Source organism: Leuciscus leuciscus, assembly GCF_965113295.1.
Source record: "Leuciscus leuciscus genome assembly, chromosome: 4".
Taxonomy (NCBI): Eukaryota; Metazoa; Chordata; class Actinopteri; order Cypriniformes; family Leuciscidae; genus Leuciscus; species Leuciscus leuciscus.
Genome location: NC_138728.1, coordinates 53,846,710 through 53,862,685, shown reverse-complemented (window position 1 = coordinate 53,862,685; position 15,976 = coordinate 53,846,710). Strand labels below are relative to the sequence as shown.

The 15,976-nt window shown below is 42.6% G+C and overlaps 1 protein-coding gene and 2 long non-coding RNA genes across 8 annotated transcripts in view; 2 read left to right on the top strand and 1 right to left on the bottom strand.

Annotated features, from left to right (window-relative positions):
- Positions 1-13,431, top strand: part of usp15 (ubiquitin specific peptidase 15) — a 49,799-nt gene extending 36,368 nt beyond the window's left edge. For 3 of the 4 annotated variants that reach the window (XM_082167334.1, XM_082167332.1, XM_082167335.1), the window contains 8 exons: positions 2,094-2,206; positions 5,740-6,006; positions 6,087-6,157; positions 6,232-6,347; positions 9,191-9,340; positions 9,435-9,538; positions 12,298-12,386; positions 12,502-13,431. In XM_082167334.1, coding sequence (XP_082023460.1) covers positions 2,094-2,206; positions 5,740-6,006; positions 6,087-6,157; positions 6,232-6,347; positions 9,191-9,340; positions 9,435-9,538; positions 12,298-12,386; positions 12,502-12,696 — 1,105 coding nt within the window. In that variant the 3' untranslated portion in view covers positions 12,697-13,431. The remainder of the gene's footprint in view (positions 1-2,093; positions 2,207-5,739; positions 6,007-6,086; positions 6,158-6,231; positions 6,348-9,190; positions 9,341-9,434; positions 9,539-12,297; positions 12,387-12,501) is intronic. The other variant, XM_082167333.1, reaches the window with a different exon arrangement.
- On the top strand, positions 4,553-5,733 carry LOC309497140. Of its 3 annotated transcripts, XR_014205414.1 has the most exons (4): positions 4,553-4,608; positions 4,693-4,986; positions 5,071-5,490; positions 5,533-5,733. It is a non-coding gene; the product is annotated as an uncharacterized lncRNA (long non-coding RNA). The 3 variants fall into 3 exon arrangements; XR_014205415.1 differs by lacking the exon at positions 4,553-4,608 and having other exon boundaries at positions 4,615-4,986; XR_014205416.1 differs by lacking the exons at positions 4,553-4,608; positions 4,693-4,986 and having other exon boundaries at positions 4,993-5,196; positions 5,239-5,490.
- LOC309497149 lies at positions 6,611-9,284 on the bottom strand. Its single transcript, XR_014205426.1, has 2 exons — positions 9,171-9,284; positions 6,611-8,197 (listed from the first exon to the last, which is right to left on the bottom strand). It is a non-coding gene; the product is annotated as an uncharacterized lncRNA (long non-coding RNA).
- Positions 13,432-15,976: the final 2,545 nt, after the last annotated feature.

The following is a 15,976-nucleotide window of genomic DNA, read 5'->3' as shown; positions in this document are numbered from 1 at the left end:
TTCTTAAGCTGTACCCTATCGTTAACACGTGTTTCCCCACACCTTCCCTGCGCTACACCGTTCTTATGCTGTACCCTATCGTTAATACGTGTTTCCCCACACCTTCCCTGCGCTACACCGTTCTTAAGCTGTACCCTATCGTTAATACGTTTCCCCAAATTTTCCTACGCTATGCCGTTCTTAAGCTCTACCTTATCATTAAAGCAACACTAAGGAAGATTTTTACCTTAAAATTATGTTTCCAAAATCGTTTCAGTGGTTCATCAAGTCGTAACAGGGTGAAAGGCTCTTTCGCTTCGCTTTGCGGTCCTTTATCTGCTATATCCACACTATGTAAGATTGCCAGATCGGGTTGCGTTTCTGTAGTTCTAATGAGACATAAGAAAACTACAAATTTGACTTGCTTTACGGCAAGCTTTACAGTAGTCATTATTTTGTTTGGTAAGTGTCAATGTTATCGGGAAATCCAGCCCAAAACACACACAGATGTATCAAAAACAGACCCTCTCATCTAATGTTTAGTAGGGGTGTAACGATATTCAAACCGAACCGACAAACCGCGATACAACAGCCACGGTTCGAACCGCGATACTCTCATGACGAACCGAACGCGCCCCGCCCCCTGCTGCCCCGGCCCAACTCTCACATCACTTTGTCACAAAACTATTTTTTTCTTCCTTGACATTTGATTAAATAGTTATTAATGAGTACACTTTTAACAACTAATAAGAGCTGTAGTTTTACTAAATATTATTATAATATTATTTACTAAATAAAGTGCATGTCACGTGATTTGGGTGATCGATCACGCTCGAGAGTTTACATACGCACTTCAGGATGGCAACTCATATTGAGATTGAAGACCCTCCGGTCACAACCACTGACTGATACAGCAGCAACAGCAGCAGTGCTGATCACGAATCACCGACACCTGTCATCATCCAATATGATGACATATCACAGCATTTTTTAATCATCGTTTTGAGACAAATCATTGTTTGTTTTGCGAACATAATCCTCTGCCGTCTGGTCGCTTCCGCTTCAAGCCGGACTCGTCTCGCGCTAACGGTAATTCCTTTTCACTGTCCACGTTTTGATTTCGGCAAATCAATTTTAGCGAATGCAAACAACGTGATTATTGTTCATGAGTCCAACATCCAGCCACGCAAGAAAACATGCCTAATCTACCTGAGGGAATAATATGCTCACAAAACATTTCTGATTATTATTAATGTTTAAGACTGGTTTGTTTTTTCCCCCCCAGGATTCTATGAAGAATGTAAAGATCATAAGATATTTATTTGAAATAGAAAGCTTGTGTAACACTATAAATGTAGGCTACTGTCACTTTTGATTAACGTAATGCATCCTTGCTGAATAAAAGTAGGCAATTACTTTCTTTAATTTCTTTCCCCCCAAAAATTATCTTACAAACCTCAAACTTTTGAACTGTAGGCCTATGTATAATGTTAAAAAAGCTTTCTATTTCAGATAAATGCTGTTATTTTGAATGGTGGTTTGTTTGTAATGTGACATTTTGTTTGTATGACTTTACAATAATTTTTAGAATTAAATTGTACATAAATAGGTTAAGCAATACAAATGTGTTTGTCTGATAACCTTTTAAACATATACTTAACTGTCTGCAGACAATGAAATGATGTACATTGTGCGATGCAGTACAAATATTTTGAGTGTCCCTTGTTTTCCTATAAAGAACCACGATTGTCCCGCATTTTACTTTTCTGAAGTTGGCAACCCTACTCAGGTGTGCAGTTTATTTCTGACTAGTCAGTGGAGGCATTTATTTCATTTTAGTTAACTCAGGTGTGCTAAGTGCTCTAAAGAAAGGCTGAAGCCACTGTATAAAGTTCAGTTAATAAAGTTAAAGTTAATTTAGCGTTATTATTGCTGGTGCCCTGCCATGAACCCTGCCCCCACAGCAAACAGAACCGAACCGAACCGAACCGTGGCTCCAAAACCGTGATATGAACCGAACCGTGGCATTGGTGTATCGTTACACCCCTAATGTTTAGTTGATGGGAATGTTTATTTGTTGCTGCTAGTTGAGAGTTTGTCTGGTGTCGTTTCAGTCGTTTCGTTCGGCCGGCCACTGAGGACGAGGAGAGCGAGGAGACGCTCTCACCCAAACAACACTCCATCAATGGCAACGCCACCAATGGTATAATGGAGGAGGGGTGGCCTAGTAAGCATGTGTTTGACCGCATCTCTTCTCACACATGTCAGTGTTGGCATTCACTAACCAACAATGCATCCTGCGCCACTGCATGTTGACATGTTTACCTCATCATTCCCTCGGGCCATTTTGACCCGGAATTGTTCTTTGAATTTGAGTGTTCATCAGAGGGGTCCAAGACTCTAGGACTTTTGTCACATTTGATCCACGAATACACACACACAAAAAAATGGATTTGAGGAGTTTTGAGGTTGGAATTTAAAAAAGTAACAAATCCTTCCCTCGCGGGTCAATTTGACCCCCTTAGGAATAAAGGGAATGTGAGGAATGCTTCAGTACACCTAAAAATGCTCAAAATTCTGACTAAAAATGATAAAACTTTCCAAAAAAATATTTTGTCTACACGTGTATCTGAATGCATACTGAAGTGATCTGACTTTAGGACCTAGCGGAACAGCTCATTTGCTCCATATAGAGCAGGGGTGGGCAAACTTTTTGGCTCAAGGGCCACACTGGGTTTTAAAATTTGACAGAGGGCCAGCCCAGTACAGATTGAAACACGATCTCATGAAAGTGCATATCTATACCACAAATTTTATTTCTCGTGCCATTTACCCGGCAAAAATGTTTTTTGCGTGCATATGCTACGCACTGTAAACCCCTTGGTTAGGATTAGGGGTGCAGAGTGCGTGCCTATTACACGCCATAATGTGCGTATCATATGCTACGAAAACTGCGTATCATAAGCACTACAAATACAATTCGTGGTATTCTCACTTTCATGAGATCGGGCTGAGCAAACACATTTACGTTGTGCCAACGTCTGCGCGAAATTCAACAACTGAGAGACGACATTCTGACAATACATTTTTTTTATGCTAGATATCCCCCATTTAGCATGTTATGTTTTGAGGTTAATTTTTTATTAGTCAGATGTTAGATAATTATAGCCTATACTTTTTAAATATTGTTTATCCTTATTATTATTTAATGGGCCTAACAGTAAATTAGAAACAAAACACCTGCAAGTGTACACTTAGAAGAGTAAAAATGACAGAAGGTTACGTTAATTCATCTTTATTAAAACTGCATATGGCAATCAATTTGCACTTCCAAAAGTCATACATTTGTGGAAAAAAACGAAATAAACGAATACACAAATTTATTTTAAGTATAATAAAATAAAACATAAAAAGCAAAGGCAGATCAGAACATTTAATGAACAAAACCGGGTTCTGTAGCCTACATGGCAGACGGGAGCGTAGTCGAAAGCCGGGCGATAAAGGTCGGTAAACGGAATCAGTCAGGATACATCCACAAATCCAGAGGAGCAAAGAAACTAAATAGCAGACAAATCAAAGGAAAAACTAAACAGGTGTGCAAGCGGTTACCAAAAATTTTTTTTTCTCTGTGAGTTTCCAAAAAAGGAAAAAACATTAACGTGCAACAAGTCTATGCGCTTAAGTCGCTGTCTGTTTGGTTTCCATGGTGACGCGTCATTGCTTGTTACGTGACACACCGCAGCCACAACAGCGCTGAATGAATGATGATCTGCTTTTATGTCATTTTTCCTTTTTACATTTGTTAGCTATGGCATGAAATATCTGATATTCCGATTGTCAAATATATGCAACGCAATATATATATATATATATATATATATATATATATAACGCAAAGTATTGCAAGAAAAAGGCAAAATTAATGCAATCTTAAGACAATTTTTTTAATACTTGACGGGCCGGATTAAACAGCCTAACGGGTGAGCAAACACCTGCGGTGTGTGGCCCGCGGGCCGTAGTTTGCCCACCCCTGATATAGAGCTATAAGGCCATCTAGAGTCGTGAAATATCATGGTATATATATTTCTCCACAAGAGGTCGGCAAAGACACACAATGAAGATATTTTGAGCTGAATTAAAGGGTTATGCATGACATTATGAGTTATTTTGAATTTAAGTTGAACGAATGTGAGGAATGTGCTTAAATTACTATTTATTTATATATTTTTTAATCAAATCTAGTATTTTAAAGGTAATTACAATAAAAAAAATCTCCCAAAAAATTGCATTGGAAAATTGAGCAAAAATATTATCAAAATTAAAGAAACTTTCTGGACAAAAAAATAATAATTTCAGTATAATTTATGTCTCAAGAGAAAGATTTGTCCTAGAATGCGAGGGAAGGATGAGGGTCAAGAGGTTTGAGGCACTGAAGCGCGAGGGAAGGATGAGGGTTAAGAGGTTTGAGGCACTGAAGCGCGAGGGAAGGATGAGGGTCAAGAGGTTTGAGGCACTGAAGCGCGAGGGAAGGATGAGGGTTTAGAGGTTTGAGGCACTGAAGCGCGAGGGAAGGATGAGGGTTTAGAGGTTTGAGGCACTGATGCGCGAGGGAAGGATGAGGGTCAAGAGGTTTGAGGCACTGAAGCGCGAGGGAAGGATGAGGGTTTAGAGGTTTGAGGCACTGATGCGCGAGGGAAGGATGAGGGTTTAGAGGTTTGAGGCACTGAAGCGTGAGGGAAGGATGAGGGTCAAGAGGTTTGAGGCACTGAAGCGCGAGGGAAGGATGAGGGTCAAGAGGTTTTAGGCACTGAAGCGCGAGGGAAGGATGAGGGTCAAGAGGTTTGAGGCACTGAAGCGCGAGGGAAGGATGAGGGTCAAGAGGTTTGAGGCACTGAAGCGCGAGGGAAGGATGAGGGTTTAGAGGTTTGAGGCACTGAAGCGCGAGGGAAGGATGAGGGTTTAGAGGTTTGAGGCACTGATGCGCGAGGGAAGGATGAGGGTCAAGAGGTTTGAGGCACTGAAGCGCGAGGGAAGGATGAGGGTTTAGAGGTTTGAGGCACTGATGCGCGAGGGAAGGATGAGGGTTTAGAGGTTTGAGGCACTGAAGCGTGAGGGAAGGATGAGGGTCAAGAGGTTTGAGGCACTGAAGCGCGAGGGAAGGATGAGGGTCAAGAGGTTTTAGGCACTGAAGCGCGAGGGAAGGATGAGGGTCAAGAGGTTTGAGGCACTGAAGTGCGAGGGAAGGATGAGGGTTTAGAGGTTTGAGGCACTGAAGCGTGAGGGAAGGATGAGGGTCAAGAGGTTTGAGGCACTGAAGCGCGAGGGAAGGATGAGGGTCAAGAGGTTTGAGGCACTGAAGCGCGAGGGAAGGATGAGGGTTTAGAGGTTTGAGGCACTGAAGCGCGAGGGAAGGATGAGGGTCAAGAGGTTTTTGGCACTGAAGCGCGAGGGAAGGATGAGGGTCAAGAGGTTTGAGGCACTGAAGCGCGAGGGAAGGATGAGGGTCAAGAGGTTTTTGGCACTGAAGCGCGAGGGAAGGATGAGGGTTTAGAGGTTTGAGGCACTGAAGCGCGAGGGAAGGATGAGGGTCAAGAGGTTTTTGGCACTGAAGCGCGAGGGAAGGATGAGGGTCAAGAGGTTTGAGGCACTGTAGCGCGAGGGAAGGATGAGGGTCAAGAGGTTTGAGGCACTGAAGCGTGAGGGAAGGATGAGGGTCAAGAGGTTTTAGGCACTGAAGCGCGTGGCTCGTCTGACTCGCAGGTGAGATGGAGACGGATGAGCCGGACGACGAGTCCAGCCAGGAGCAGGAGCTTCCCTCGGAGAACGACAACAGCAGCCCGTCGGAGGACTCGCTGGGCGGCGGAGACCACGAGCTGGGGAACTCCTGCAAAGCCCCGACGCCCAACGGCCAGAAGAAGCGCCTCTTCACATTCCAGTTCAACAACATGGGGAAGACCGACGCCAACTTCATCAGGGCAGGCGAGCCACGGCAGATCCGCTTCGACGAGGACCACGCCAGACTCAGTGGTGGGAGACGCTAACGTGTGTTTCCAGAGATCAATGGTGTTTAAAGTGATCATCTGACTCGTTTCATTGTTTTCGTGCAGATAGATGCTATCTCTCCTTGGACTGGGAGCCAGAAACGAAGAGGAAGTACTTCAACGAGTCGGTGGCTGAGGTAAATCTCTCCCGCTTCCCGTCGGAAGTCGTTGGTGTGGTGAGATTTGAGATGCTTGACTGTTTCCTCCGCAGGACTTTGATAAGCACGAGAGTATGGAGTACAAGCCCCAGAAGAAGAGCTTCTTCAAACTGAAGGATTGCATTGAGCTCTTCACCACCAAAGAGAAGCTGGGAGCTGCAGACCCGTGGTGAGGCCGAGCGGGTGTTCTAGGGGTGGGCCATATGGCAAAAATACCATATCACGATTCTTTTTCATGTTGGTTTTTCTACATGTATAAAATAAGAGTATAAAATAAAAAGAATTGCAGACATTTAGACCTAAGTGGTGAAGATAAAAATCTTTGTCATTTTATATTTGTTATTAAACAATAAGAGCAAAGAGACACATTAGATACTCTGGTGGCAAACAATTTTCTATTACTGAATAAGAGACAAACATGGATAAATTGTCTTTAAAGGTTATTTATTCCCTTGCAAGGAAAGGTCAGCAGTCATACAGTCATTACAAAGTGCCTGCAGAGTGTGACCACGAGTGGGGGTATCCTTCATTCTTTATAGTTATTCCTCCCCCAAGGTTGTTTTCCCGAGGCTAAATGAAGATATATCTCAGCCATAACTAATACATTGTTTTGATTTGTCTATCGTATTATACCCTTGAATGTAGACCCTCTGCCTCGGTCATACACTTAGTCACACATTAACTTTTGCCAGGTCATATACAAGGAGATACACATACATACATTCATAAGGGTATGTATCGACACTACATTAATCTAATTACCAGCATATTTCTAAGATTCTATAAATATAATTAAATGCAAACATATAGAACATATTAAATTTCTTCCACAATTCACATTACATACACATACCATAATATACAAACAAAATAAACCGTGCTTTATTTTTTCAGCCACAGTCGCATTCAAGTAAGAAATGGAATGAACAAATATAAAAATAAAACCCTACTAGAGACTTCCCTGTATAAATTATACATTGAATCTTATTAAAGCTACTGAATTAAAGTTCTCAGTCAAGAGCAGTGAGTGATTAACATTTGAAGGCAGCATTTTATTCATAACCGAAATAATAATTCAAAAGCAAAACGATTAAAAAATGTATATTTGGAAGTGGAAGTGGCAGCCGCCTACTGGTTACAGTGGTAATTTATTGTCTTTTTTATTTTTAAACGAGTGTTGGTTTTCCTACATCTTGAAACTTTTAGTTTTATAAATGGGGACAATCTTTGAAGGTTGAACAAATACTGTTTTGGTCATCACATTAAAAATAACATTCAAATATGATAATATTTGAGTTTTGAAGTGCTGGGAAAAGATGTGTGACGTTCTTGAAAGCATTTTACTATTCCTGCCACACTTCCATGGTTACAGTGAGTGTTACTACAGTAAATCCAGGGTGAATGTTGCTCATCTGTGGACTTAAAGCCTTCTATAACTTGTTCATTCATGGCACAATGTTTTTCCTGGTTGTTCTACGGTTAATTACAGAGAAATCTGAATGCTGGATCTCGCAGCGATGTTATTATTTCTGTGGCGAATTCAAATTCTTTCTTCACTGGATCTCCAGCGCTGTGTAGTAACAGTGTCGCTGCGCTGTCTATTACTGGTCCAATCTGATAAACGGTCCATGAAGCACAGATGAGCAGCGCAGTTTCGTTACTCTTTCATTACGTTTGCCATGTGATGTTGGGCAGTGTTGTGGTGGTCGCGACTGCTAACAAAATTTTGGACGCACTGGCAGGAAAACTGGCCCAACGAATCGTTCGATTTGTGATGCGTACTGAACCCGAAAGCCTTGTACTGAACGGTTCAATACGAATACGTGTATCGTTACAGCCCTAGTATTAATGCACACACTTGAGATGATTTCTGAGCGATAGTTTAATAGCGAGTCTTCACATAATAACAGAACATGATACGGGCCGATATCTGAGACTTAATGCGAGATCCATAGACCTGATCAGAGGGATTGAGATGTTTGAGGTGCCTCTGGTGCTCTAGGGCTGTCAACGAATATTCTAAATTCGAATATATATTAGATATATCATATATATATATAGTTTTAAAAAACAGAAATTCGAACGTTAAAATTAATATTCGAATGTGAATTTCGAATATGGAAAAACACGCCCGCGGAAGCAGAGGCGCGGCTGTTTGCTTTGCGAGTGGGCGCGCGCGCTGCCTGAGGGACAGGTCACACGAGTCGCACTGTCTAGCACAGCGTCACTGCTGAAAGTTGACAGTGCACTAAAAGACAATGGAATAAATTGCAGTCAGTTTTTCCTTTTTTTAATACAAGCACCAATAATGTAAGTAGCCTTTTTCTTTTTTAATAGCGCTTTATTTTTTATGAACCTCAGGGTAAAAGTTCTTTGTTGTCACATTTCTCGGAATTGTGTGCCTCATTTTATTTAACGTTACACAGAAATGTTCCATGTTTACCACAGCACAGCTCGCTCGGATCGTTCAATGTCGGTTCTATACTGTAAAACTTTTAATGTTAATAAATTTGTTTCAATCACTGAATGAAGCCTGCTATATTTGGGACAAGAGTCGCGACCTTAAATTGCTTGCACAAAACTCTTGATCAGCACTCAACGTGTGCTTATTGTTGTTAATTTAAACCGTTATGCGCAGAGAGAGCGTGAGCGCGAGGGCGCGCGAGAGAGAGAGAAAGAGTGCCTGCGAGTGAGCGAGACTGAGGTCTGCGGTCTTGGCCATTAGTTTATTTACTTGGTTTTGTGTTGGTAATACATTGTCAAATATGTTTAAACTTAAATTAACTACCTATACAAATGTATGTATGTCTCTTTGTATTAATTTGTCCTGTTATTGACGTAATGCGAATACGTCAATAACTGGTTGCGCATTGACAAAATGCGCAACCAGATGTTCGAATAGTTCGAATATTCGTGTTTTTTAGAGGGAATATTCGAACGTCATTTTTGAGCAATTTTGACAGCCCTATGGTGCTCTGACTCTAGCTGTGACTGAGCGTGTGTGTGTGTCAGGTACTGTCCCACCTGTAAGCAGCACCAGCAGGCCACGAAGAAGCTGGACCTGTGGAGTGTGCCGCCGGTGCTGGTGGTCCATCTCAAGCGCTTCTCCTACAGCCGCTACATGAGGGACAAGCTGGACTCGCTGGTGGATTTCCCTCTGCGGTACGTCAGCGACAGCTCAGTGTGACAGAGGTGTGTGTGTGTGTGTGTGTGTCAGAGGTGTGTGTGTGAACGGTCTCGCTCTGTTGACCCTCAGTGATCTGGACATGTCCCAGTTCCTCATCAACCCCGACGCCGGGCCCTGCCGCTACGACCTCATCGCCGTCTCTAACCACTACGGTGGCTTGGGGGGAGGACACTGTGAGTATCACGAGCCGGAGCCGGGCCTCCCTCATCGCTGGTACTAGTAGATTATGAGTATTAGTAGAGTGATATGTTAGGGTTAGTACAGTATTAGTAGAGTGATATGTTAGGGTTAGGACAGTATTAGTAGAGTGATATGTTAGGGTTAGTACAGTATTAGTAGAGTGATATGTTAGGGTTAGGACAGTATTAGTAGAGTGATATGTTAGGGTTAGTACAGTGTTGGTAGATTGTTAGGTTAGGGTTAGTACAGAATAAGTAGAGTGTTTGTGCAGTATTAGAACAATATTACTAGAGTGTTAATACAGTATTAGTAGAGTGTTAGTGCAGTGTTAGTAGAGTATTAGTAGAGTGAACAGATGATGTGAGTATGATGTGATTAGTAGAGGGTCTGAACACAGATGATGTGAGTATGATGTGATTAGTACAGTATTAGTAGTTTCAGTACAGTATTAGTAGAGTGTCTGAACAGATGATGTGAGAGTATGATGTTATTAGTAGAGTGTTAGTAGAGTTGTCTGAACACAGATGATGTGAGTATGATGTGATTAGTAGAGTTGTCTGAACACAGATGATGTGAGTATGATGTGATTAGTAGAGTGTTAGTAGAGTATTAGTACAGTATTAGTAGTGTGTCTAAACACAGATGATGTGAGAATATGATGTTATTAGTAGAGTGTTAGTAGAGTTGTCTGAACACAGATGATGTGAGTATGATGTGATTAGTAGAGTGTTAGAGTATTAGTAGAGGGTCTGAACACAGATGATGTGAGAGTATGATGTGATTAGTACAGTATTAGTAGTGTCTGAACACAGGTGATGTGAGAGTATGATGTGATTAGTAGTGTTAGTAGAGTGTCTGAGCACAGATGATGTGAGAGTATGATATGATTAGTACAGTATTATTGGAGTATTAGTAGTGTCTGAACACAGATGATGTGAGTATGATGTGATTAGTACAGTATTAGTAGTGTCTGAACACAGATGATGTGAGAGTATGATGTGATTAGTAGAGTGTTAGTAGAGTATTAGTAGTGTCTGAACACAGGTGATGTGAGAGTATGATGTGATTAGTAGAGTGTTAGTAGAGTATTAGTAGTGTCTGAACACAGGTGATGTGAGAGTATGTGATTAGTAGAGTATTAGTAGTGTCTGAACACAGATGTGAGAGCATGATGTGATTAGTAGAGTGTCTGAACACAGATGATGTGAGAGTATGATGTGATTAGTAGTGTGTTAGTAGAGTATTAGTAGAGGGTCTGAACACAGATGATGTGAGATTATGATGTGATTAGTAGACTGTTAGTAGAGGGTCTGAACACAGGTGATGTGAGAGTATGATGTGATTAGTAGAGTGTCAGTAGAGTATTAGTAGGGTCTGAACTAGGGCTGTCACGATGTTGGATTTTTCACACCACGGTTATTGTGGCCAAAAGATTTCACGATATCGATATATCGCGATATCTATAGAATCTTTTATTTTTACTTTGATTATAGTTTTTCTTTTTTACACAACAAACATAAGGATACTGATAAACACAAGGCACATGCATTACTTCTTGTATACTCAATCTATGGCAAATTTTTGTGAAGGAAGACAAGCATGTGAAGTTTTTCTGGTTTCAAACTGAAGCGAAACACTGTCTGAATGTTTCCTGAAGAACTGAAAAGCTCTTAAACCTGTTGCGCTGGCGCAAAGTCATGCATATAGCAGATAAAAAAAAATAAAAAATCAAGTGCAAATACAAATGCAAAAATAAGATGAGTAAAGAAATGGGATATATGATCACAGAAACAGTTAACAGGTTAATGTCACGTTTCCCATTCCATGACTAGTAAAATAATCGCAATTTACTCTCTGTAAAATGGCATAATCCGCAGAGTGATGGATGGGTAAGGTTGGTATTCTGCATATTGAGTTTATGGGGATCGCACACGCGGCACACCGGACGAGAAGCGCCGCGACGCGTCTAGGACAACTCGAAGTATCGCATACCGGACGCGCACTTTCTCAGTTTATGGCCAGCAATATTGTTATGTTTAAGGACATTATGAAATGTAGATAATGTCTGTCTGTAGCCTACTATGTTATGACTGTACTGTACAATTAAATACAATAGTTGCTGAGTCTGCGATCTGAACACTTTACCTCAGAGCATCCGTTAATTTAATGAATTGAGAATCTCACCTGAAAATGATCGCGGACGGATTTTGAGCCGTTGCTGGGCGCCGCGGACAGACGCCGGTGTGTGTAGCCTACACTCATAGAGAATAATGCGTTCGAATTTTAAAGACGTGCGCTTCTCGTCCGGTGTGCGACCCCCTTTAAGGAGAATGTTTTCTTTAGGAGATGTTGTGAGCTTAATTTTTTCGGGTGTGGAGAGTGTTTCACTCTCTCGCTCAGACGACATTCTTCTCAGATTAGCTGCGCGGGCGCGCGCTGCGTCGTCTTCGTTCTTATTTGATAGGTGTCAGCGGGTGCAATACAGTCACCTGAGAGGTCAGCCAGGTACTGGCGCTGGAGTATTTACGTGTCATGTTATCATAAGAGTCCTGTTCATTTTAAACATTATGGTTATCGCCAATACCGGTATATTGTCACACTCTAAATTAACACGATGTCGATATTTCATGCTTTGAATATCACGATTATCGTCAACACCGGTATATTGCGACACCCCTAGTCTGAACACAGATGATGTGAGAGTATTGTCAGCAGAAACTGAACTGTTGAGTGTAACTGATTCCCCTGTCAGACACTGCGTACGCCGAGAACAAGGACGAGCAGAAGTGGTACAGCTTCGACGACAGCAGTGTGTCGGCCATCAGTGAGGACCAGATCGTGGTGAGGAGCTCAAGCGTGTCACTGACTCTCCTCCGTTCTTTCAGCATTCACTCGCCCAGTCAGATGAGTGACGTTCTCTTTCTCTCTCTCTCTCTATGTGTGTGTGTGTGTCCAGTCCAAAGCAGCGTACGTGCTCTTTTACCAGCGGCAGGACACGGTGCGAGGCACGGGCTACTTCCCCCTGGACCGGCAGACTCCCGACCAGACCGATGAGACCACCGAGGAGACCGAGGAGGAAGAGGAGGAGGAGGATCTCAACAGCAACCAGCAGCAGCAGCAGGAGCTCCACCGGTCCATGAACACCAGCTGAGGTGAAGCGCACCCAGAGCCATGCCCACTCCAGCTGAAGAAGTGCTGGACCCGCGGGGCTGATGTAGTGTTCGCATGAGTCCACGAGTGAGAGATTTACATGTACGCTTGATTTATCCTGTATATAACGCTGATGAACGGAGGGTTCCGAGGCTGCCTTGCACAATCACGCGTTTGCCAGTTTCTCCAAGCCGTTCTGTTGGCTTGAAGAGGGAAGTTTGTTTTCCTGGTTTTCTTTCACCTCAGCCTTAACCGCACTCTCAGACTGTTGCCTTGTCTTTGCACACGTGCGTCACTGGTTTGAGCTCCTGACACAGATGTGCACACGCTCGCTCGCTCTCTCTCTCTCCTGAGGATCCCGGTTCCCAAGCTTCGCCTTCGGTCTCGATGAATGTTCTCGGTTCTCGATCGGCAATGGCGAACACAGTCTCTCTCTCTCTCTGTGGGAACCGGCAGACTCACTGACTGACTGGCTTTATAAGTTCTGTACATAAGAGTTCACTCTGTGAGTGCGCTTTTAATAAATCTATTTATTTATACGGAAGAAGGCAGAACAGGCGTGGAATGTGGCTTGGATCCGTTCACAGGATATGCTGAATCATCTGTGGGTTTTGTAAACTGAACCGACGTCCTTGCATGATACGGGGGATTTCGTGCACTTGAGTTCACTCTGGTTTACATTTGAAATGTGCATGTGTATTTATATACAGACTTCAATAAATGTGGGTGAAGTCTTGTGTTGAGTGGGTTCTTTCTTGTGTCTGAGCTCGTGTTCGTCGTCTGATCAAGCGTTATCTGTTAACATGTTCATATATAGAGCTGGGACTAATGTAATGGACAGAGACGCTAGCAGTGCTTGTTGGTCATTACAAAGTTATATGGACATTTATGCCTGGGTCAGATTGCACGATTTTAGCCCGATTTTGGCACAATGAGTTTGCCGTAGGGTGTCGTGGGGATTTGTAAACGACGACGGGCGTCGGGACGCAAGATTCGATCGTTTCATCTCGTATAGTGTGTCATAGTGCAGGGGTTCTCAACCTTTTGCAACTCATGGCCCACCAATCAGTGTTTAAAAACATTCCGAGGACCACCTTTCCACATATGATAGTATGAACACAGAATAACAGAAAATTCTAAAAGTACAATGATATACTCTGCTGTTAATCTGTTATGCCACTGTAGCAGACTAGATCAAGTCAGCTATATAGATGAAAACTGTCCTTGTATCAAAAAGGCTTTGCAGGTTTTCTCAGTAACCATTCCTGTAACAATAACAGGCTAACATACCTGTAACAACAGGCCAGACACACAAGAGGGGATTCTCTCTATTCGCTGCAACACGATCTCTATACCACGAATGTTATTTCTCGTGCCATTTATACGCCAAACATGTTTTTTGTGTGCATATGCTACGCATTGAAAACCCTTGGTTAGGATTAGGGGTGAGGAGTGCGTGCACATTTCACTCCATACAGTGCGTATCAAGCGCAGCACATTATTTTCTATGAGTGTGTACACACACCGGCGGCGTCTGGCTCAAGACGCTGTTCAAAATCCTGTCGCGCCACAGAGCCCCATTTACATAATTTACAGAAATCAGCTGCGTGGATGAAAATGATCGGATTTTCAGGTGAGATTCTCAATTAATTCAGTTAATGTACGTCCTGAGGTAAAGTGTTCAGACTGCAGACTCAGCAACGATTGTATTTAATTGTAATTGTAAATGTAATTGCAATCATAATATAGTACAGACATCATCTTAATTTCGTAATGTCCTTAAACATAACTATATTGCTGGCCATAAACTGAGAAAGTGCGCGTCCAGTGTTCGATACCTCGAGTTGTAGACGCGGCGCTGCTCTTCTCGTCCGTGTGTGACCCCCCTCAGCACCTGCCCTTATAAAACCAAATTTAATGTATTCAGCGTCGTATTTTCTCACCACACACTTCGAAGGTCTGTCTCCCACATCTCCTTTTCTTTTCAGAAAACGATCCATATTACAGTAACATAATGTTACTGCATCTGATCGAACAAACGTTCAATCTGACGTGACTGGTGTTGCGATATTTAAACTTAAGCTAACTATTTAAGCTAACTTAAATTAGCTTTTAGATAATGCATCTTGACTTGACTTGAGTGTTTTTGATCATATAAACTACAATAAAGAACAATTAGATAATTAGAAAATAACAAGTTTTGTAAATTAAAAAATAAATAAAAATTAATTTGGGGGTAGTCTATCACTGCCTACACGGCCCACCAGATGGCGCTCCGAGGCCCACTGGTTGAGAATCACTGTCATAGTGGACTGCAACCGACTAGCGTCTGCGATGCCTCGTGACATCACCATAAAAAGACTAGCATGTTTAATTTTTTTTTTCGGTCCTCCACGACGGTTCCGTCAAGAGTGAGTGTGTGCGATTGAGTGTGTGAGTGCGTGAGTATGTATGTGTGCGAGTGAGTAAATTAATATGAGTGAGTGTGTGTGTGTGTGTGTGTGTGCGATTGAGTGTGTGAGTGCGCGAGTGTGTTTGAGTGAGTGTGTGTGAGTGAGTGCGTGTGTGTGTATGTGTGCGAGTGAGTAAATTATTATGAGTGTGTGTGAGTGAGTGAGTGAGTGTATGTGTGAAGCTGTAATGAGTGGAAATAAGGTGTGGCCCCTTTAAGAGCTGCGCGCGCCCTGTTGAACTGTCGGCAGTCTGTATTATATGTGCACCTCGAACACCCCGTACCCATGTATGCGGGTTATTTCAGTTTGATGCTCATTCTTATCCTACTTTTGTTTATCAAGTAAAGCTGTGGACGGTAGAACGGGTGACAGACAGTTACACAAGTTCGACTGGGGAATAAAGTGCAAGTTGTGAGATGCCAATCGCCTCCGTGAGTCTGTCTGGCCTCTAATAACTTCATCTGTGAGCTATCCCAGTGCCGTAAAGGGTTTTTCGGCTCACAGGCGCTTGGGGGGTGCGCGATGACCACCATTCAACCCGAAAACAGTCATTTAACTATTGCAATGACTCCGAAGCTGTTCGGTTAAGGTAAAAGTTTAAAGGAACACGCCGACCTTTGGGGACTTCAGCTTATTCCCCGTATCCCCCAGAGTTAGAGGAGTCCACACACACACACACACACACACTTCTCATCTCTGTGCGTGCCGTAACTCTGTCTGACGCACCCACCGCTAGCCTAGTAATTCCCTGACTCACTCTCTAGTTTAAACAGGAGAAAAGAATTACAAAAATAAAAGAAAGGGACACCCACTCCAGTTTGTTTCATA